Consider the following 22,185-nt stretch of genomic DNA (forward strand, 5'->3'; position numbering starts at 1 on the left):
ATTAGGAGGCTTAGGTATCAAAAATTTAAGTTGGCAAAATGAAGCATTGGGACTAAACTTACTTGGCGTCTCTTTGTAGAAAGAGATTATAAACGGTCTAAAATTATATATAATAAATACCTTAATGCAGATGATCCCTATTATGTGTTTAGAATGAGTACCCTCCCTAAAGGATCCAAAAGTTGGAATTTTACAGCAAAAAGCAAAACCCTTATTAGTAAATATCTCACATGGGATGTTGGGAATGGTGATGAAGCTCTCTTCTGACAGGATTCATGGGATTGTTACCCCTCAGTAGATAGCATGGGGATCCCAGCTAGCATCAAAGAGAAATTTGTTAAACTCTGGGGAAGTAAGGTCAACAATTATAAAACTAAAAAAGTTATTAATGGAATTATAAGATAGAAATGGAAATTTGTGCAAAATATAGACGTGGAAACAACAATAAAAAAGACATACAAAAAAATATTCAGAAAAGGAAAATAAAGTAGTTAGAAAGAAATGAAAAATTCATTTGGGCAGTATCAAAAGATGGTAGGTAGTTAAAAATGGATATAGAGTTATCACACACTCCCAAAGGTGGGAAGAAGTAAACATCCCACTTAAACTATGTTGGGATTCATCTTGTCTGTCAAAGGCATGATTCTTTTTGTGGATGACATCTTAGAGTAGGATCCTAACTGTTGATAGACTCATTAAGATGAGTATTGAGGGACCATCAAGATGTGTGCTATGTAAGCATGAAAGTGAAAATCCTGATCATATCTTATATAAATGTCCATATACTCAATATTGTTGGGATTGGCTCAAACAGATGCTAGGTTGGACCACCCTTGTATCGGGATCCATAGATGATTTTCGTAAGGGATGGCCAACAGATAATAATAATTGTATATATAACAAATTATGGAATATTTGTCCATCTATCCTTATGTGGGAATTATGAAAAGAAAGGAACAAAAGAATATTTCGTGACGAGGACATGACAAAAGAAGAGATTATTAACAAAATTGAGGCATGTATAGTTGAAACTTTAAACGCTCACCTGAGGAAAACCCAGAAAGAGAAGGATCATTTTCAATATGGGATGGATTAGTGAAAATGATTTGGAAAAACTTAATTAATCCTCCTTTTATCTATAAAAAGAATAATAAAGAGGCGAGGGACAAGTGTAGATGGATACCACCACCAACTAGGTGGATCAAATTAAATTTTGATGGAGCCTCAAGAGGCAATCCTGGTAATGTTGGAATAGGATGTATAATTAATAATGATTATGGCAAGTGGATCGCGAAAAGGGCTAAATCCATAGGATCAACCAGTAACAACCTTGCGGAACTAGAAGCCCTGCAAAAGGTCTCCAAATTTGCCTAAATCTTGGTGTTTCAAAACTTATCATTGAAGGAGATTCACAGATTGTACTAAGTGACATTATGAAAAGGAAGACGCCTAATTGGGTTTTAAATTCTAAACTAGAAGAAGTACTAAATATTCTAGACCGCTTCGATGATATTCAGATTCTTCATATCTTCTGGGAAGGTAACAAAAAAATAGACCAGCTACCAAATAAGGGTGTTGACGGCGAAAATATTTTAATATATAAGAAATAATAATGTAAATAGGAATAAAAAAACCATACTAATATAAAGGGATTAGGGAAAACTACTTTATTAGCAAAATTAGATTTGGAGGAGTAGTTAGAGATTTAAGGATACATCCACATTACCTTTAGATATCTATTTCTATAAGGGAACAAATGTTGGCTCAAGAATATAGATACATAAAATCTATATATTTAGCTGAATGCGACTTATATTTGTTGGAACATTTGACCCAAATAGTTATCATAGGGATAGTGGGAGAAAATTTATAGCTATTAATCAAGAATTTGAAAGAATCAAAGGCAATTTGAAAACAATTAATCAAAAAATAAAGGTTTAAATTAAAAAAAAAAACAATTAGATAACTTAAGAATTAGGAATTAGTAAATCCTATCTATTAATCTATATTCCTAATTTATTGCTCGGAGGCATTGGTTTATTAATACGTTCAGGGCTTTATGTCTCCCATGCTCTTATCATCATTATGTGACACTAGGCTAAATCTTATTACAGATTTATTCGGTGTCATCTAGCTCACATCAGACGATGATGGCTAACAATCTAGTTGCTTTTGGATCCTTCAAATGAGTTTTAGTTTTCTATTTATATCGACTAGTTATATACGACATATATTGTCCTGTCCATGCCTAGTTTGTTTTTGTTAGTATAGGAAACCACAAACTCAATTCTAAAGTATACAAATTCATAATATGCTAATTGATCTGGCATTAAATTGACATTTAAGGGCATAATTCTATTCATCATTAGGAAACTATTGATCATCAAATTGAAGCCACAACCTTAGATCTAAGTATAAGACTTTTAAATAAAAACAATTTTAATAGGGATTCAGATTAACTGACAAAATCTTAAACTAATCAATGCCGTTAGGATCAAGTTTGTAGTATATGTGGATATCATGTTAGAATTTAAGTAAGATCATTCTTAAAATGTACTACTGATTAATAATCTTTGACATAATGTTAAAGGAAAGAAACATAGGAATCTCTAGCCAGGAATTCAGGGATATCTAAATCAATGTTTTTAATTAATAGTACTAACATTCATTTTGAGTTGCACTACTGATCAACAGGTTAGCTAGGTGTTATCACTCCATCTATAATTGCAAAAGAAGAGTCAAAACGGTCACTCTCATCTCAGATACTGAAGAGTTCAAATGATCATTATAAAGATCATTGGAGCTTGTATAATTCACAAATGGAATTAGTCATTTATATTGTACTCAACAAAAAAAATTGGGAATTGGGAACTGGGGTATGCCCTTTTAATAATGTAATAATAAAAGACTATGGTCTCAGGCAAAATCAGAAGTTTTCTTCTCCGTTCTTTCCTACTAGAATCCGTTTGAACAGAAATACTCTGTTGTATTTTTATCTTTATTCAATTAATATAATAAAAAACTTTGACCCTATCCAAAAACAAAAAACAATTTAAAACTTCCATCCAAAATTTTCTACTTATTTGACCATGTAACTATTTTCCCCTTTGCTACTTATTTTTTATTAGTATATATTTTTCCAGTTATAAATAAGATGAAGAACCAATATGTCATATTATTATTAAAATATTAATGCTTTAAGTCTTTTTAAAACTGAAATTGACTCGATTAATTTAAAAATAGAAAGTGAAAAAATACTTTTTTTTTTTATTGAATTTGCGTAGTTCCAATCGACACGAATTTTACCGGAGACCATTTCCGAAGTGATTTAGCTGCCCCCTTGCAATCCCGGAAGAGGAGTTCACCATCTGTGGATTGCTCCAAAAAAGTCATTTCGTGGGCACATTTTAAAAACTGGCATTTTCCCGCCTTCCTTACCCGCCATCTATCCTTAATTTTTATCTTATAGAACTACAAAGGAATCGATAAATTTACAGAGGTCACATAACCGAAAGAAGGGTAACATTCATTTCCCAGCCATAAGCTGCAGAGAAACATGGACATGGATGGGCTGGGAAGAAAACTGGGCCTTGCAGAAGACAAGAAGGTTATAAGGAAAGCCGAGGAGCTGAGGCGCCTCAGTAATGTGCATTTTAATTCTTCCACTTTTGGTGTGGTATGTTTATCTAAGCAATGCGTCAAATTTAGTGCAATTTTTATCATCTGGAATGCAATTTATTGGGAATATTCATCATTGAGTCCTTTTTTTCCCCTTTTCATCCACAGGGCGAGGTTTGCAAATCGGTTCTCTGCTTTGAACTCGCTGCTACAAAGTAATTTTTTTTGAACCTTACTCAGATCGGTTTATCTGATTTTACATTGAAAAGAATCGGGTCATTTCTCAAATTTATACCATAATCCTTACAACAAAGATCATGCCACATGCCGGCAGTGAGATAATATAACACTGGGTCGAATCTTGTTGATGTCATCTATCGTTGCCATTACACTGCATTCCTCAGGACTGGATCTATGTTGCCCGGGAAGAAATAATTTAACAAGAGGAGAAATTATTCCTTGAACATTAGATGATTCCCATTACTTACCCTTCATGGATTTCCAGTTCTCATTCTTTATGATTTTATTAGCATTGCAACAATGTCATTTAATTTGCAATGATTGCATGCATTGTACAGATTACAAGTTCCCTTTGACAGACAGAAGGCCATTAGGCTAAGTGGAATGTCTGAGAAGGCATATACCAGATCCTTGAATGCAATGCAAAATGCACTTGGAGTCAGGTAGGTTAATTATCTAAATCGAATCAGGTGCAATTCCTTGTCTGTTTGCTCTTTTGATATTAATTGATTATATTAAAAAATGATGATGAGTCTCTACTTTTAATTTGCCTTGCAGGCCAAAGCTGGACATCCGAGAACTTGGAATCCAGTTTGGATGTCTTAGATTGATTGGGTCTGCCCAAAGAGCCTTGTCTTTGTAAGTTATATATTTCCTTGACTCAGTTTTCAGCTCCCAAATGGTCTGTTTACTTAAACTTTGGAACTTACTGGTCAAATATTTATATAGTGGTCTATGGGATTTGAGAAACCAGGTTTCCTTAGTTCAGATTTCAGGACCCAAATGCTTTGTTTTCTTGGATTTCCAATCTTTTAAAATTTATGGTTCAAAGGCTTATAGTATGTTCTGTGCTTGGGGAAATTATTAGGGTGGGCATAATGATTTCATCGGAGTAAGGCCTAAGAGCATACTAAATGAAATCCTATGCTCTTATACTTTGACCTTGAGCTCTTTGATAAGTGCGGGGTTAGCATATGATCCCTGAGTCGTGTCAGCCCAAAATCATGAATGAATATGCAATTCTAATATTAACCTTATATAGATACAAAGAAAGATTTATAGCTGCTCTACCAGAGTCCCGGAGATCAAGTGCTGATTTTGGTCGTCCAGTGTTCACTGCAGTAGCTTTTTACCTATGTGCAAGAAGAAATAAGGTTTGTTTGTACTTGCATTTTTCGATCTTGTTATTAGGCTAATAATAATCCTTTGATTCTATAGTCAATTTGAATGAAGGATATAATCTAGGAACAGTTTTTTTTTCTCTTTTTTCTTTTTTTTTGGGTGAACAACTTAAACAAAATTCAAACCCTTAACTTTTTGTGTTGCTTTTTATCATCACATATATGACAATGCTATAGTAATGGCCTCAAGTTAGTCTTCTCTAAACTTTGGTTTCATGTTTATCCATATACCCACCCTAAGTTCTGGAACTTGCTGTGCAAAAGCCTAACTTATTTATTTGGATGCAGTTAAAAGTTGATAGGATGAAACTGATCGAGATATGTGGTACATCGGACTCCGAGTTTTCAAATGTGAGTTGTCTTTTTGGGTGCATAGAAATCTTGAATGTTTTGTAATATTATTCACATTGTCAATTTGCAGATGCTAACTAAATCAAACAAGGGAACCCTCTTCATGATTTATGTTTGTTCTTAACTACATATATATATTTCTAATTGTTTGGGCTAGGTTGCAACATCTATGAATGATCTCTGTTTTGATGTTGTGGGAATTGCCAAAGAAAAGAAGGATCCAAAATCTGTGAAAAACAATAGAGGTGTGTTTTTTTTAGAGACTATTTTGTTTATGTGATGAAATTGATTTTTTAACCTTTGCATATTTTTCATATGGCAAGTTCTTTTCATTAATTATGGTCAAGTTTAGATTAGGTTCATTCTTTATGGTCAAGTTTAGATTAGGTTCATTCTTGTTACTTAATTGATACATTCTTATATTTTTGTGCTTGCTTGGTGCTGAAAAGTTTGAAATATTATTTTGGGCTTGTTTACATTGTAGCGATTGTGGCCTTTTCAAATTTCTCTTACATAAAATTCTTATGGGCTGGCATATCTCAGATCCTTATTGTTGAAGATTTCAAAGTGTATTGTACTCTTATGTCTTAAATTGGTTTGACAGACCAGTTGCACAATCATTTTTCTGTTCTTTACATGGTTGAATTTATTTCACACCATCTTTAAGTGTTTCTTAGGTTCACATTGATTTAGTATGGCAAATTGGAACAAAAGCTTGGTTTAAATTCTGGTTGTTATGATTGTTGTAGGCAACTAAGTGTATTGGGTGTGTATGGACAGAACTTTTGGATGCATTGCCAAGCAAGAGAATACGTGAAGATGAGGCAGAATCTGACAATAGCGGCGAATCAATTGATGATGAATATGAACTAGAGGTAGCTCTGTTCATATATTATACCTAAAAGTCATGAAGTTGTTTATATATAATTGATGTTATTCCAATGTGGATAGACATGCAATGCATTTGTCATATAATAATTAATAACTAAGGATGTAAAATCAATTTAGCTGCATTGTTTTAGGTGAAAGAATTTGTTTCTTAGTTAAGCATTGGTACTTGAGTGTTTCTTTTATTGATTATTGGAAACACAAGCTTATATTTCTGCATGGTTGAAGGATGCAGTAGTTAAACATAATAATATTTTATTGTAACTATAGTAACATTCCATTTGCATGGTAGTGAAATGGTGTAGGAAAAGTATAAGTGGAATTCAAATATTCACATTTGATTAAAACGCAAGACAAACTTGGGGGTAAATTAAACAAAACACTAGCTTTTATAAAAAACCTACATTCTGTTCTGAGAGCTTGAGAGAGCTGATCTGACAGCAGTGTTTGTATCCCTTGCTTAGTTTCCTAGTTTCAAATTGCAGTCTGGATTATTATGAGATTTTCATATGTTGCCTTTATTGTGAAAAACTTGGCCTTGGATGGTTTAGCCTTTTCAAAGATGACAACAAAATAGCCTGGTTCAATAGTTGATGCTGAAACAGTTAAACTCAGAGCTCTATACAATGACATCACCTGCAAAAATCCAAGGAAGTTTGTTTCAAATGTCCTTCATAAGCTAAAAGTTCTAGGACTCCCTTGGATGTTAACCTTACTCTTGATTTTGATTGTGCCTGCAAATGATTGATATAGCTTATGTTCATTGGGTTCTTTGTTAGGAGGACATCATTTGGAAATGTTCAATATTTGGATCTATATTGTGTGGTCCTCTCATCGATTTAAGTTGAGATTTGTTTTATAGAACTTAACAAAAGCTTTAGTTTAATCACTTTATAATAGTCAATCATAGATGTTCTTAGTTATGGCCCTTATCATGTCCACAAATTTTTTATTGCTGAGATAAAGGATTTTCTGGTCTCTGATCTGCAAGCATGAAATGGCAATTTTGACTTGAATTTTTAGACCAGCCACTAGTATATAGGCCATTCCTATCTACAATGCCACCTCTTTTGGTTGTGTGGTGTAGGTCGAAGTAGATAAATTTTAATTAACTTATTCTTATTGCCAAGTTTGCATGGAGCTTCATATTTCTTAGGATCTCAAAGACTTCAGTAATATGTAAATTGATGGTAGGTACCATATTAGAAGGCTTTGGATATCCATATTATGTGGCAATGAACTCAAAGCTTAATTGTATATTTGCTCAACTTAAGGCAATCTCCTTCCACAAGGTTTCACAACTCTCAATGCAAGTTGTTGATCCTTATGTTGCTAAAGGGCTTAAGTCAAAGCCAAACATAATCGGTTGAAGATGGTGATATAACCTTTGATGAAGTTTTTGAAGCCATGCAAACTTGACATTTTGTGCAACATCGAGGCAATTTAGGAGTCAAATTTTGACCATATAGAACTTCTTAGTGTTATGCATGCTTTTGTGCAACAACATCAAAAGAATGTTTTCAAAATCTAGGGAACCTTCTTAGGCTTAGATTGGAGCCTTTGTAGTGCTTGAATAGGTCACTTGGTGTCATCTATCCTCTTGAATTGTGCCTTGTGAATTTGTGATAGACTTCTTACATATGAGGGTCTTTAAACAAGTATGATTTGCACGATGATGACAAAACTCGTTGATATTGTGTCTTCTCTTATGAATTTTACACAACCTTTTGGGATTTGGTTGGACCATGTTAGTCGAGTTAGCTTGGACGACTCTTTGTCTATATGTGATTATTTAGTAAATAATTGTTTTACTAACTAATTAGTTAGAGTAGGGGCAATTTTTTGTTAAATAATTGATCACTTTTAGAAGCAACTAGCAACCAATTTTGTTAGTTGTTAGGTTGTTTTATTCTCAATTGTAAATTGAGAATCAATCTCAGTCGCTGGTTTTCAAGCAAGAGTAGTATATAAGGGGGTTAAAGGGGCATTTGGAGAACACAAGTTGGTGAAGTATTTGCAATAATAGCAAATAGTCTTGTAGTGTTAGCGAGGGCACAATGTTAGCGTTGGGGATAGTAGTGGCGGAATATTAGCAGGAGAAATAGGGAGATTGTCAGAGTTCTACCAATAAGAGGTAAGGAATTTTGTATCTCTTGATTTGCTGAAGTTAATATAATTCCTCTGTAGTGTAGAATTGGTTTTCCCTTAGGGGTTTTTTAAGGAATGATTTGTTCAAAAATATTGTGTCATTGTGCTGCAAATTTCTTTTCATATTTTATTGGTTAAGTTGCAGTTGTGTTATTTCTTGATATTAGTTGTGAATTAATTTGGATAGTTAAATAATCGTTTGAGATAGGAGATTAATAATTCATGACTACAACAATAGTTTTCAGATCGTTTCAAAGCAGCGTTGAAGGTAAAATTTTTTTGCCCTAGGAAAGAAATTAAGAGTTTATAAAACCTAGGTTGATCTCTTTAGATTCATTATTGCTTTTATGCTTTGAGATGGCTTTTGCTAGTTTGAGAGATCAGGACATATTGGATGATGCCTCAATTTTTGGTGTCTGGAAGGCCAAACTTTCTATGTTGTTGGAAGAGAATGCTATCAAGGATTATGTTACAAGTGTTGTAGTTGTACCTACAGATATGACAACTTGCAACATATAGGAAGGACGATGCCAAGGTGAGGAGGATAATCTTCAATTGTGTCAAGAATCATATTGTTTCGCATATCTCAGAGCTAGATACAACGAAGAAGATGTGGGATGCCATTTTGAATATGTACTAGAATGCTACCACCAACATGAAGATGATTCTCAGAGACAGTTGAAGAATACTCGGATGAACCAAGGAGAAGATGTCACAAGTTACCTCAGTAGGCTTAGACTTGTCAAGGACGAGTTAGCTGTTGTTGGAGATAGTCCCAATGGTGAAGAGCTAGTACGAATAGCCCAGATAGGTTTACTAAGCAGTGAAGTGTCTTTGTTCCAGTTGTTAGTGGAGGAGACAACTTATCGAGTTGGCTTCGAGTATGGAGTAATTTCACTCAAGAGGAGTTTAGACAAAGTCTTGTCAATGGGATCGACAAGAGTTAGAAAAGTGAGGTGGAGCAGGAGAACGTTGCCCTAGTAGGAAAAAGGAAAGCAAAGAAGAGGTCTAGTAAAGGATCAAATTCACCAAGTGAGAAGATGAAGAAGGACTTGTCTAAGATCAAGTGCTTTGGCTGTCATGAGTATGGTCACTTTGTTAGTGATTGCCCAGAGAGAAAGAAGGGAAAGAAGCATGTGGTAGCTTTAAGAAGTGCAAAGAACTCTCTAGTAGAATGGAAGACGAGTTTGCACTCATAGCTTGTATGGTTAGCTCAACCTTATAGTGTGTTTGATATAAGGATAATGAGGTGTCATTTCATATGATAGGAGTTAGAGGGTACTTCTCCAGTTATAAGGAGGAGAGCACTAGTATCCAAACCTCCATGGGAAACTTGTCCAAACTCAACCTAGTTGGGAAAGGGGTTGGTTAGTTTTAGAGGGAGAATCGAAAGATAATTCCACTTCATGATATGTTGCATGGGCCAGGCTTAGGTATGAATCTGGTTTGTATCTGTCCTTTAGGATAAGGGGTATAATACACTCTTTAGAGGGGCACATGTATTGATCAAGCATAAGTATTGGAAGTCACCCATAACTATTGGAGTTAGGAGTGGTTGTCTTTATAGATTGCAATTTGATACTCCTACAACACTTATGAGTAACATCAATCCTAGAGATCTTGGAGACTTATGGCATAGGAGGATGCTTCATATTCATCATGGACCACTTAAATTACCTCGTGAGACATTGACAAGTGCTCCAGAGGTGAGCATAGAGCATGATGATGCATGTAAGGGTTGTGTGTTGGGGAAGTTTGGAAAAGCATCTTTGCCAAGGAGTGACACTAGATTTGAGGGTGTTTTTGATCTTGTACAAAGGAAATGTCTTCTAGGGGTTTTGTACCAGGGAAGGAATCAAGAGAGAGTTAATTGTTCCTTACAATCCATAACAGAATGGAGTAGCAGAGAGCATTAATCATTCTATATCGGAGGTAGCAAGGGCTATGCTACATGACGAGGGCATGTAGAAGTAAACTAGAAAAAAAGGGCACCCTAGGGCTACCAATGGGATTTGAACCCAAACTTCCTAGTAAGTAGGAGAAAGGCAACTTGCCAATCTACTAACGCGTGTAGTACAATAGTTTACATTTAGAACATGGTTCCACACAAGGTGCTAGGGAAGATGACACCAGAGGAATCTTTTACAAGGAAGAAGCTAGATGTTGGTCACTTCAGGGTATTTGAGAGTTTGGCATGTTGTCATATTCCAAATGATACATGTACGAAGTTAGATTAGATTGCAGAGAGAGGGTACCTTGTTGGGTACAATGAAATCTGTAAGGCATATAGAATTTTTATCCTTGGGATCAAAAGGATTATTGCCAAACGTGATGTCAAGTTCATGAAGGACAAGACATTTAGAAGGTCCAGGGATTTGCTACCAAATGACTAGAGTAAATAGCCAATAGAGGCTCTAAGACCAAGTCAAGGGTAGCAAAGATGAAGTACAATTACCAATGCAAGTGTAGGCTCGAGCGGTGAAGGTTCACTAAATATAGAGCAATTGGTGCAATAGGAAATGCATCAAGAAGACATATAGGTTGATATTTCATCCTCTACAGTTGGTAGTAGGAACCATGAGGTTCAAGATACAAACATGGATACTCAAGAGTTTGTGGGAGCTCTTAGGAAGAGTGCTAGACAACGTAGATAACCAACCAAGTTCAATGACTATGTGGCATTAGTTAGTAGTTGGTAGATAGTGAGCCTTCCAACTGTCATGAGGCTGCAAAGCATTAGGTATGGCGAGATGCTTTGGTTGAGGAATATTTCTCAATAATGTAGAATGATGTGTGGGAGGAAGTGCCTAGACCAACAGATACGACAATAGTTGGATCATGCAGGATCTATAAGATAAAACACGATGCTGATGGTAGCATCGAGAAATATAAGGCAAGGTTTGTGGCAAAGGGGCTCTTTTAGAAGGAGGGAGTAGACTATGAGGAGACATTTGCTCCAGTGACCAAGTATATTTCTATACGAGCTGTGAGATCATTTGCAACACTAATAGGATGACAAATCCATCATCCATTGATGGTGATTTGAAAGAGGAGGTTTACATAGATCTACCAAAAGGCTTTGTAGCACACATCAAAGAGAACCTAAAGTAGGCTTCCAGAGTGTAGTATGAGCACATTGATGCTAACCTCTACCATTTGGTAATTGGGAGTGAGATTCTCATTCTTGTTCTATATGTGGATGACTTGTTTCTTATAGGTTCACTAGGGCTTATAGAGGATTGCAAGAGGGACTTTGCAGAAGAGTTTGAGATGAAGGATTTGGGGCTTATGCACTACTCTCTAGGCATGAAGGCGTGGCAAACAAATGAAGAGATTTTCCTCGGTCAAGGGAAATATTGCATTGAAATCTTGAAGAGATTTGGGATGGAGGATTGCAAAGTAATCTCTACACCCAAACTAGATGAAGGTAGATACATCCAAGGAAAAGGATGTAGATCCCACCTTATATGGGCGATTGATTGGTTTGCTAATGTAGTTGTTCAACACTAGGCCAAATATAGCATTCATAGTAAACTCTCTTAGTTCATGGTTGAACCAAAGAGAATGTGTTGGACAACGACTAAGCATGTGCTATGATACTTGCATGGTACGGTTGAGTATGGGATTAGATATGTTCGAGGTGAAGGAATTAGATTGATAGGCTATACTAATGCAAATTGGGTAGGTAGTCTAACGAACAAAAGGAGTACTTTAGGGTGTTGTTTCAATTTGGAATCAAGATTTGTCTCTTGGTTTAGTAGGAGGCAGAAGTCTATGGCTTTGAGTTCAGCAAAAGTAGAATACATGGCAGCTAAAATGGCAACATGTGAAGCTATATGGCTTTGAAAGTTGTTAGTGGCCTTGTTTGGTTAGAAAGTTGAGACTATAGGGATACACTATGACAATAAGAGTTGCATCAAGTTGTCTGAGAATCTAGTGTTTCATGATAGCTCTAAACATATAGATGTCAAATATCACTTCATCAAAGATTGTGTACAACGGGTAGTTGTTCAACTATAGTACATACCTACAGAGTAGCAGGTAGCGGACATTCTGACTAAGGCATTGGGGAAGGCAAAATTCATCTTCTTCAGAGATAAGTTAGGTGTTATGCAAAACAACTTCCTTGCTAAGAGGGAGTGGTAGTTGAGTTAGCTTGGACAAGTGTTTATCCATATGTAAATACTAAGTAAATAATTGTTTTATTAATTGATTAGTTAGAGTAGGGACCACTATTTGTTAAATAATTGACTGCTTTTAGAAGCAACTAGAAACCAATTTTGTTATTGGTTGCTAGGTTGTTTTAATCCCAAGCGTCGATTGAGAATCAATCTTGGATGTTGGTTTTTTAAACAGGAGTAGTATATAAGGGGGTCAGGGGGCATTTGGAGAACACAAGTTTGTGAAGTATTTGTAGTAATAACAAATAGTCTTGTAGTGTTAGCAAGGGCACAGTGTTAGTGTTGGAGATAGCAGTGGAGGAATATCAACAGGAGAAATTGGGAGATTGTCGGAGTTTTGCCAGTAAGTGGCAAGAAATTTTGTATCTCTTGGTTTGCTAAAGTTAATATAATTCCTCATTTGTAGAATTGGATTCTCCTTAGGGTTTTTGCTAGGGATGATTTGTCCGAAAATATTGTCATTGTGTTGCAAATTTCTTTCTATATTTTATTGGTGAAGTTGCAATTATGTTATTTTTTGATATTAGTTGTAAATTAATTTTTGACAGTTAAATAATTGTTTAAGATAGGGAATTGATAATCAAGGATTGCAATAATAATTTTCACAGACAAAACTTGAATCAAATTTATCTCAAGCCATTTCATACCATTTACTTGGGAAAGATGATAAATAAAAGTAATATTTTGTTTATGTGTGAGGTTGAGAATTTGGAGGTCAAAATTAAATATCCATTGCTCTTCATTGTGCATCTTTCAAGATTATTTCTAAAATCCTACCATTTAGAATTAACACTTTATTCCCCACATTTAGGAAGGTTTAGAATGAGGTTATGAACTCTACTTAGATGGTGATTTTCTTCAAGAATCTAAATTAATTATGATAAGGCTTATGCTTGTATTGGGTGGTTGTTAATTTTTACTATGTTAAGTCCCTTAGATATTGGCAATGGTTTTATTTAATCATTTCACATGTTGCTTGGTAACATTATTGCTTACCTCACCATTAATGACATACATGAGCAAGTTTGACTATTTTGCACAATAAAAAATGTGTTCTTTTGTATCTTCTTTCTATGCAATAGTTGTCAAAGGTTTTGATTACCTTTTTCCCAATGAGATGTCACATAAGGTTGTCATAGGAATTTCTTTGGAAAAATCTTGCTTTAGCTTCTTAGTGGACACTTCATTGTTGTTTTTGTCCTCACATTAATTCAAGATGGAAACTTCAAAATGATGTTAAATAAGTTGTCAAGTGCTTAGACATCTTTTGCTTTTCTTTTTGGCTCAAGCGTTTTTGGATCTAGGGCAAAAAATAGCTGATGGAATGGAGTTGCATACTAGAGCTAGGCAAATGTCATGCCCTCTTTTCAAAATAACTAATGAAAATAATCCAATAATGCTATTCTAAGTTGGGCCTAGTTACTTGGTTTTTAAAAAGGCAACTCGAATGTTATCACTCATTTTCAACTTAAAACACTTTGGAAGGAGTTCTAGGAGGGAAAATGACCTTAAAATTGATGTTACAAGAAGACATTTATAAATGGCGGGCAAATTGATCAATAGCATCATCATTCATTTTTGTCATTTGCAATCAAATTCCTTTTGGAGCTTGAGGAAACATGAGGCAAAAAAGCATTTGGTGTGTGGAATTTTAGAGGTCAAAATTTTTCTTGGTACTTATTTTGGATATGAAGGACATAAACATTTTTATCCATTTGGAGGTCACATTGGAGTTGAATTGTGCAGAATTAATTTTAGATTTGAGGCAACTATGGAGTATTTTTGAAAATCTTGTTTTTGTTAGAAAACACAATCAAGTTTTAGACAAGAACAAAGGAAACACTTAGCAAACTTAGGGGCATTGATTGCTGTTTGTTGCTGTTAAGAACTGTCATGCTAGATTAATCTTTTATCACCTCACTTTAGGTGTTGTGACTGGCCTTTCCATCATTTGCCAACCTTTTATTACTGCTGTCCTAGCTTGCAGGTGCCTCACCATCTATAATTGCATTCATTACAATAAAATAATCACAATTTCAGAAGCTATACAATTTTTCAAAGTTTGACTTTGCTTGAGCTGCTAGATTTGCAATCAATGTAGCAGTATGATAGGTTGTGAGTTTTACATTTCATATTGTAAATTCTGAAAAAATTGCTTTCTACCTAATAAGCAAATTAGCTTTGAGGGTTTCATCATTTGGTTTGTTTTGTTGCTATTTAATCTTTGACCTATGTTTTTGCCTTGTGTTGCATATGCTGAAAATAACAAAAAAATTGATTGTAAACATGGAAAGAGACATTACAACTAAAACAAAAGATAAGAGTCCATGTTTCCATAAACAAGGAAAATATTGCATGACACAATCTTGGCCTCAAAGAGGAAACAACTAATCAAAAAGTCATATTTTCAAAATAGCATGATAATAGAAATAACTAAGTAGCAAGAGCTATAACACTTGAAGCTAGAGGAGTCTCATCATCAAGGCTGCCCCAAATTTACAAGGGTATATCTTCTCCAACATCAATAAGCATACACCCAACAAGAGCAATCCCTTGTGGTTGATCAATGAGGTCCTTTGAAATGTGATTATAATCGATTTGAGCATCTTGACATAAGGGCAAGATTGTTAAACTCAAATGGGGAAATTCGTCATGCTCTAAAGGTGGAGCCTACCAAATAGGTGAGAAGAGGCAACAAGAGATTGCTAAAGTCGACATGAGAGAACCAGTGTGAGCTGAAAGGGTAAAAGATTAGCTTATGTGTTGTCTAGTTGGTGGAGGGGAGGGCAATCATCTACATCTTTGATAATAACATTGAGAGGTGTTAGAGTAATCGTGTCTTTGATCTTGTTTAAGTGATTAGTTGTGAGGTGGTGACATTGAGGGTACACATGCCATAGTACATGGGACATAATCTAAGTTGTCAGATTCTCTTGCTTAGTGCTTGGATCTATAAGCAGAGGTATTCAAAGGTAGATGTGTAGGTAAGCTCACGGGGAGTGTTATAGTTCATTGTGGATGCACACCCAAGTACATTGACAAGGAGTCGAAATGCTCCTTACGAGCTTCCCTCAGCATTCGAGCGCATAGAGATGCCCAGGCCAAAAAAATGCCCAAGACTATTGAAGAATTAAATCATTTCACCTAGGCCATGTGCTATATTGACCTTTTTATTTTATTTATTTTACCACTAAACCTTAAAACAACCCTAAAAGAGGCCATTCATTGTTTTAGCATATCATTTTGTTTGCTATTTGACTTTCTTCTCATTTGGTCTCCATATCGACATTTTGAAGGGCATGTGATCATTTTTGAAGAGGACCGTTTTTGGGGAGCGAAATAGCTTCCATAAAGGAGATCTAAGTGTCTAAGGTAAGCATTTGACCCAATTCTTGAGTCTTTTAATGATTTTTTAAAAAAAATCGGGGTGAAATTTCTCTTTTTCTTTTTCATAATTTTTATTCAAAAGAAACAAAGAAATATATTTAGCTCTTTGTTTTAATATTTTTGCATCTTTTTTGCATTGTCCATATATTAATTACATTATAATGAATAGACATGTCCTAGGAAGGGACATGTCTATATATATATATATATATATATATTGTAGGTTTATTTGATTGAAGTTACCAAAAACAATGCCAAATAGGGATCTTATGTTGATGTGTGAAGGGCACAACATTAGGCACAATTGTGAAAGGTTTTTTAGTAGTAATGTTTAGGTTAAGTTTTACCTTCACTCACAGTCAAGAAAACCTAATGGAAATAGACACACTCTCTTTTGAAGAACTTGAGAGCACGGGACAAAGGAATCTTGTCCACTAGTTTTCTTTGGAAGGTCATGGTAGGAAATTTCAATGGAGATTTTTGATCAATGAAAAGGCTAGCTTTGAAGAATCCAACCCTTAAACTAATACTTAATACTTAATTCTTAAGGCCCCACAAAAGCTAATACTTAATGTCATCCCAACCCTTGCAAATGCTCCTCGCAATGAAGAATGCTGTAATTTTAGTAATAGGAGAGATAATCGAGTGAAACTCTAGGTCTTTCCATGTAGTTCTCTCATATGGACACTTGAAAAGATAATGTTCCTCAACAATACTTTCAAGGGTTTATTTCCTTCAATTGCGCACACTACCAACTTGACACAAGGTGCCATTCCTTGCTTGTGAAATATTTTAAGACCCAAGCTACTAGAACCTTTGGGAAGACAACACAAATCCCAAACAACCCCTTTAAAATGTTGTAGTCAAAGTTGGCCAATGGTAAATTGTACATAAGTTTCTAAGGCATCATTGTAAGATGATTTAGAGGACCTCTAGCACGAAGAATAGTATGCTTCTGTAGCAGCAAAGCTTTGCAACTTATCTGGACTTAAAGTGCAAGTGATAGCTGCTGGATAATCCAATAAGCCAACATTTTCCCCTCCTTGTCCACAACGTAATCCCAAAGTGCAGATGGATATGCTTGGAAACCAACAAGAATCCTTGGAAAATATTTCTCCATGAAAGTAACCAGATTTTAACAATCCATTAGTTGCAATACAGTGGCTTCTGGCTTTGATTGTGCATGTGGTTTTTAACATCAAACACAAACACAATTGAAGCTAGAAGTGCTGTATTGTATTTCTCCATGGTTGTTTTGTATCCATCCATAGACTTGAAGCAAGATGATGGGAGAAGTGGGTTATTGTAATAATATACATGCTCTATTTCATCAAATTTTTCCATTTCATATCGAATGTAGTGTGTACTGAAGCATCAACAACTATCATTTGATATGCTTCAGTTCCAGGTAACCTTTAATGTACAAGGCTCTATTTTTTCCGATTTTTGATCCTTGGGACTCTTCACTATTATAGGGTTTATAAGTGTTCTCTAATACTTTGATAGTAAAGGCAATTGCTGTACAGCCTAGTTTTCTAGCATTTAAATCATTTAGTTGCTTCTGGATTTGATTTTGTAACTTTTTTTAGCATCACACTCTGTGACCCATCAGCTGGATATCTAAAGAATGTCAGGATATGTAAGATTGCAAGTTGATCCCAAACACTTCAGAATGCATACTTGTTTCATCTGTTCAGGTTCCATTACAATTGTTTTTTTATTATAAAAAATTCAGTAGTTCATCTGAAATTTATTTTCTTCTCAGATTGGGATTTTTAAACATGGATAAGTTCATATGCACAATTGTGGTTTCTATGTTCAAGTAGTTTGCATTTATATCCCTCTTTTTCAATGAAGGGAAATCATCCTGCTAAAATTATAGATCAAATTTTCACCTGGAAATCATTCTGCAAGTCAAAGAACCAATCCTATACCTACTAACTTACGGCCTTTTTTCCATAAATTAAACCAGTGCTAATTGGGTCCACATTGAAGTCTGCTGGAAGAAAGACTGGGTATTCCTAAACAGATTAGTATTGGACTGAGACACAATCAAAATCAGCCCGTTACTATATATGAAATATTTTGTTTGAAAAAACTCATCTTTTGTGTTCCTGTTTGCATATAAATTGAAGACAGTTACTTTCACATCCCTTCCCCTGAACTGGTTGGGTTATTCATTCTGTCATGGTCAGAAGAAAGATTATCAATTCAGGTGAAAATTCCTTCTTGTCAGTAAGGGATAAGGTGTACATTCTGGGATTTGTCGAGTTCAACTGTGTGAAGATCCTACTATAATTGACATTTCCCAAAAAAAGTCATTGTGATAATAAAAGGTCAATGGATCTCCTGGAAGATATAGATATCCTCCTTGTGCCAGTATTATTTTCATGTACCATCTTGCCTATAAGATAAACATTTTTGTGAATGGAAACACTGTCTGACCAGGGCCTCCTATTGCCGTTTAACCTTTAAAGCAGCATGACTAGTTCTACCTTAATCTTATTTGATCCTGTTGATAATAGATTCTCCTTGCCAAATGTCCAATAATGACTTTCCTGATTTCTGCGGGCCTTTCTGAAATTCCTCCTCCAGCTTTAGAGGTTCTCTGTGGCTCTGCAGCCGTTTTCCTTTCTTTTTGACGTCCCTCTCTTGTTTCAAAATAGAGGCTTTTATATGATTAGATCCTGTTGATACTCCTTCATTTTATTCTGCAAGAACAGGAGAAGAAATGGCATATATTGTAACCCCATATAACAGATTGACATTGCTATTAAATTATGAAGAGCTGGATTGAGGTGATGTTCAATGTTGAGCCCATAGCCGGATTAGCTTTCTATTAACCGGAAGTTCTGTGTTAAACGTCCATCCAGTTTGTTCTTCAAAAAGCAGCAAATGCATAGAAATCAAGGCAAAACAACAATGCTATCAAAGCAAAATCAGCAGCAAGGCTGGTGAATCAGAAGGATAACAAAAAAATAATAATATTTGTTTGATAGGTAATAGGCCGAAGCCTAGATTTATTATTATTTGCTAAGTTAGAGTACACTCAACCCAAGACCTCCGAAATAAGAGCCTCACAATTTACCCTAGTGTTGTAGGCTCTTGTCTAGGATAACAAAAAATATTATTGCTCATGCCATGGATAAATTGTATGCTATTAGCAGAGTACCGACTTAGCATCTGAAATGATTGTTCTCAAATGAAATTTGTCTTTCAATCATATCCCTCCTGCATTTCGCCTTTGTTAATTTACTAGTTTTTTTTGTGCTCAGTAGTTGAGCTGAAATTTAATTTTGAGTGAGATTGATATTTCTAACCATGGATGAGTTTGTATGCACAATTGAGGTTTCTAAGCTCAAGAAGTTTGTATGTATATTTTGCTCTTGGAAGGAATCATTCTAACAATGTCCTAACAATTGCATAGAACATTTTCACAAAGATCTCTTCTCTGACCCAGAGAACTAATCCTACACCTGATAGATTTATGACCTTCCACCATGAAAAAACTAAATTTAAATTGTACTAAGCAGATCAATATTAGAGTACTGGAAGAAAGAATGGGTATTTCTAAACCATAGAATCCACACTCACCATGAGTTGGGCGAGTATCCTGGGTCGGCGAGTTGGGTAAGCCCTGCTGGGTCCAGGCAACCTGTGACCCTGGCTCGCCAGGTCACGGTGGCTAAACTTCAAGGGTTTTGTTGCTTTGCTGAGTCACTGCCGAGTTTGAGCCAGTTCATGAGTTGAGTTACCCTTGCCGAGTCAGGGCCGGGTCCGAGTCTGGGAACTTTGTCTTAAACAGATCAGGATTGGGCTGAGAGGGACTGTCAAAATCAACAGGATACTATATATGAAAACCTCTAGAAAAAGCAAAACAATTGTGGTGCTGTTTGGATCAATAAATAAGAATTCAACATTGGTTGAGCACAATGATAAGCTCTTTTATTATGCATTCATGAGGTGACAAGTCCCGTGGAGATGATTTGGTCAGTTTCAACTCCTAGGTAAACAAATTGGATCTATCTGCTTGTGGCAGTGGCAACAGATGAGTTCTGGTTTACATGTGTGCTCCCTCATAAAGTTTATAATTGGCCATGTAAGGGCAGAGATGCCAATATCTATATGATCCAATGTTACCATAGGAAAAGGGAGGGTTTCTGTGCTTTGAATGTTCCAGCCCTAGGCTAGCTAGGTGAAAAAACTGAGTTGCCATATTGTGATACATGAAATTAATGTTGTGGTAGGCTTTAGAAGGTAGTTAATTAGCACTTCAATTTCTAGCTGGGACTGTTAGTAGTATTTCTTACTCAAATAGCTACATCTTCTTTAAGTTATAGCCAGGACATCTAAAATAAAGCCTGACTCTCTATAATGTGTTTGGTGTGTGAGCCAAGTTCATTGCTATAAGAAATTGTATAGCCGAATTCCTATATCTAGTTGTGTTCCAAGTTCATATTCTAAAGAATATGATTTCCTTAAAAATAACTTGTAGATGCCCTTGAAATAATTACTGAGAGTGTAGTGTTTTCATGATGTATGTTATTAACCTATGAACTCTGGAACATTTTCAGGTGCCTGGTTTGAAAAGGAGAAAGAAAATACCAGAGCATGTCTATGAAGAGTGGAAAGATTCAGTCTTGACATCAAATAAAGTCTTTAATGACACAGGTAGCTTAAATGCTATTTTATTGATACATCTGTGCATGACATTGTACAGAAGACTGACTATTTCTATGTAAATGTGTAGGACTTGAAAAGAAGACAAAACAATTGCCTCTCAGTTTTGCACAGAAGCCTTCACAAACTGTACGCCTTGAAGGCTCATAGCATATCTCAGATCACAATTGATATCCTCCCAGTGTTAATCCTCATTGAGTGGTTCATCAGTTGTGTGAAATGTTCACACTAATTGATGCCAGTCCTTGCAAAAGCTATATTGTTCTGTAGAAATACATGGTTGTATTCATCTTTAGAAAGAAAAGTATCCTATGTCATCTAGTTGACTTGGTACCTTTACGTGTGTTCCAAATGCCCATGTTATTTAGATACAGGAATTGGTCCAATAGTAGGTACTTAAAGAGAAATTCATTGTCTTTCAATTACACTAGTCATACGTGTTATTCTATCTGGAAAAGGAAATAAAAACATTTCTTAGCATCTTACTGAATAAGGTGATATCTTTGCATGCAATAAAATTAACAAGGAAATGCTCTTGTGCGTCACATATTAGACAGTTGTTTCCTTGATCATATGAGAAAAGGAGCAAATAAGCTGTTCTCTTGTATGTTTATCTTTCCGAGTGTAATATTGATGGGGCTCATATGTCTCAATGAAATTCATACTTTCTTAAATTAACTTTTGGCTTCTGCATATGAACAAGGACCATTAATTGTATATACAAATGCTTCCAGTTAATTGAGAGAGTATTGTTTTAATATTGTTGGAATCAGGATGTAAGTAAACTCCTGCCCTTTTGGTATGTGTAGTTATTGAATGTGCTGCTTCACTGCTTCATCAGTATTAACTGAGCTTTCGTTTCAAACAATTTAGGGGTTGATTGAATCGGTATAATATTTGATGTCAAGAGAAATTTAAAAAGCTCAAATAAACTATCTACCCGTCTTGAAATTGAGCTTGGAATATTTTTACGATTTCAACAAATTCTACATTGAATAAATTGGGACAATTGGAAACAGTAAATGATGCCATAAACTAGTGGTATGAAATTGCGTGTAAATGAGAAAATAATTGCAATATTTATTTTTCCATGTTAAGGTTGTGGCTCCTATTATTCTGATCCATGAAACTTGTCATGTTCCCTCTTTTTAAGTGGGACCAATTCATGGTTCATCCTTACAGCTCATGGTTGTTGTGAGCTAATTGTTTGTGATAGGACCCAATTTGTGGTCACTTTCCTTAATGTGCAGACCTATTTATCAGTTCAAATTATGACGCCATATCATGTTTTTTCAACTTATTTTTGAAATGAATTGACACCATACATATATCTGCATTGAGAGAGCATCTCAGTTGCTGATCAGCTTTCGTATCCATTTGTCTTAATAATTCTGCATAGGAATTCATTAGGAGATTGGTATTTTTAAGGTGAGATGTCCTCCGTAATCCAGTACCAGCGAAGATCATTGTGACATCTACACATTGAACATCCTCCCATCAACACATTGGGC

General features: G+C 35.3%; 1 protein-coding gene across 1 annotated transcript; it reads left to right on the top strand.

Annotated features, from left to right (window-relative positions):
* The first annotated feature begins 3,304 nt into the window (after nt 1–3,304).
* Nucleotides 3,305–21,154, top strand: LOC149537874 (origin of replication complex subunit 6-like). Its single transcript, XM_089799271.1, has 10 exons — nt 3,305–3,676; nt 3,787–3,833; nt 4,197–4,301; nt 4,417–4,497; nt 4,901–5,012; nt 5,328–5,390; nt 5,548–5,635; nt 6,171–6,265; nt 20,569–20,665; nt 20,745–21,154. Exons 1-10 carry the CDS (start codon nt 3,557–3,559, stop codon nt 20,822–20,824), a joined length of 888 nt encoding a protein of 295 aa, XP_089655397.1. The 5' UTR covers nt 3,305–3,556; the 3' UTR covers nt 20,825–21,154.
* Nucleotides 21,155–22,185: the final 1,031 nt, after the last annotated feature.

Source organism: Cupressus sempervirens, chromosome 9 (assembly GCF_028749045.1).
Source record: "Cupressus sempervirens isolate cs-2001-9-10 chromosome 9, ASM2874904v1, whole genome shotgun sequence".
Lineage (NCBI taxonomy): Eukaryota > Viridiplantae > Streptophyta > Pinopsida > Cupressales > Cupressaceae > Cupressus > Cupressus sempervirens.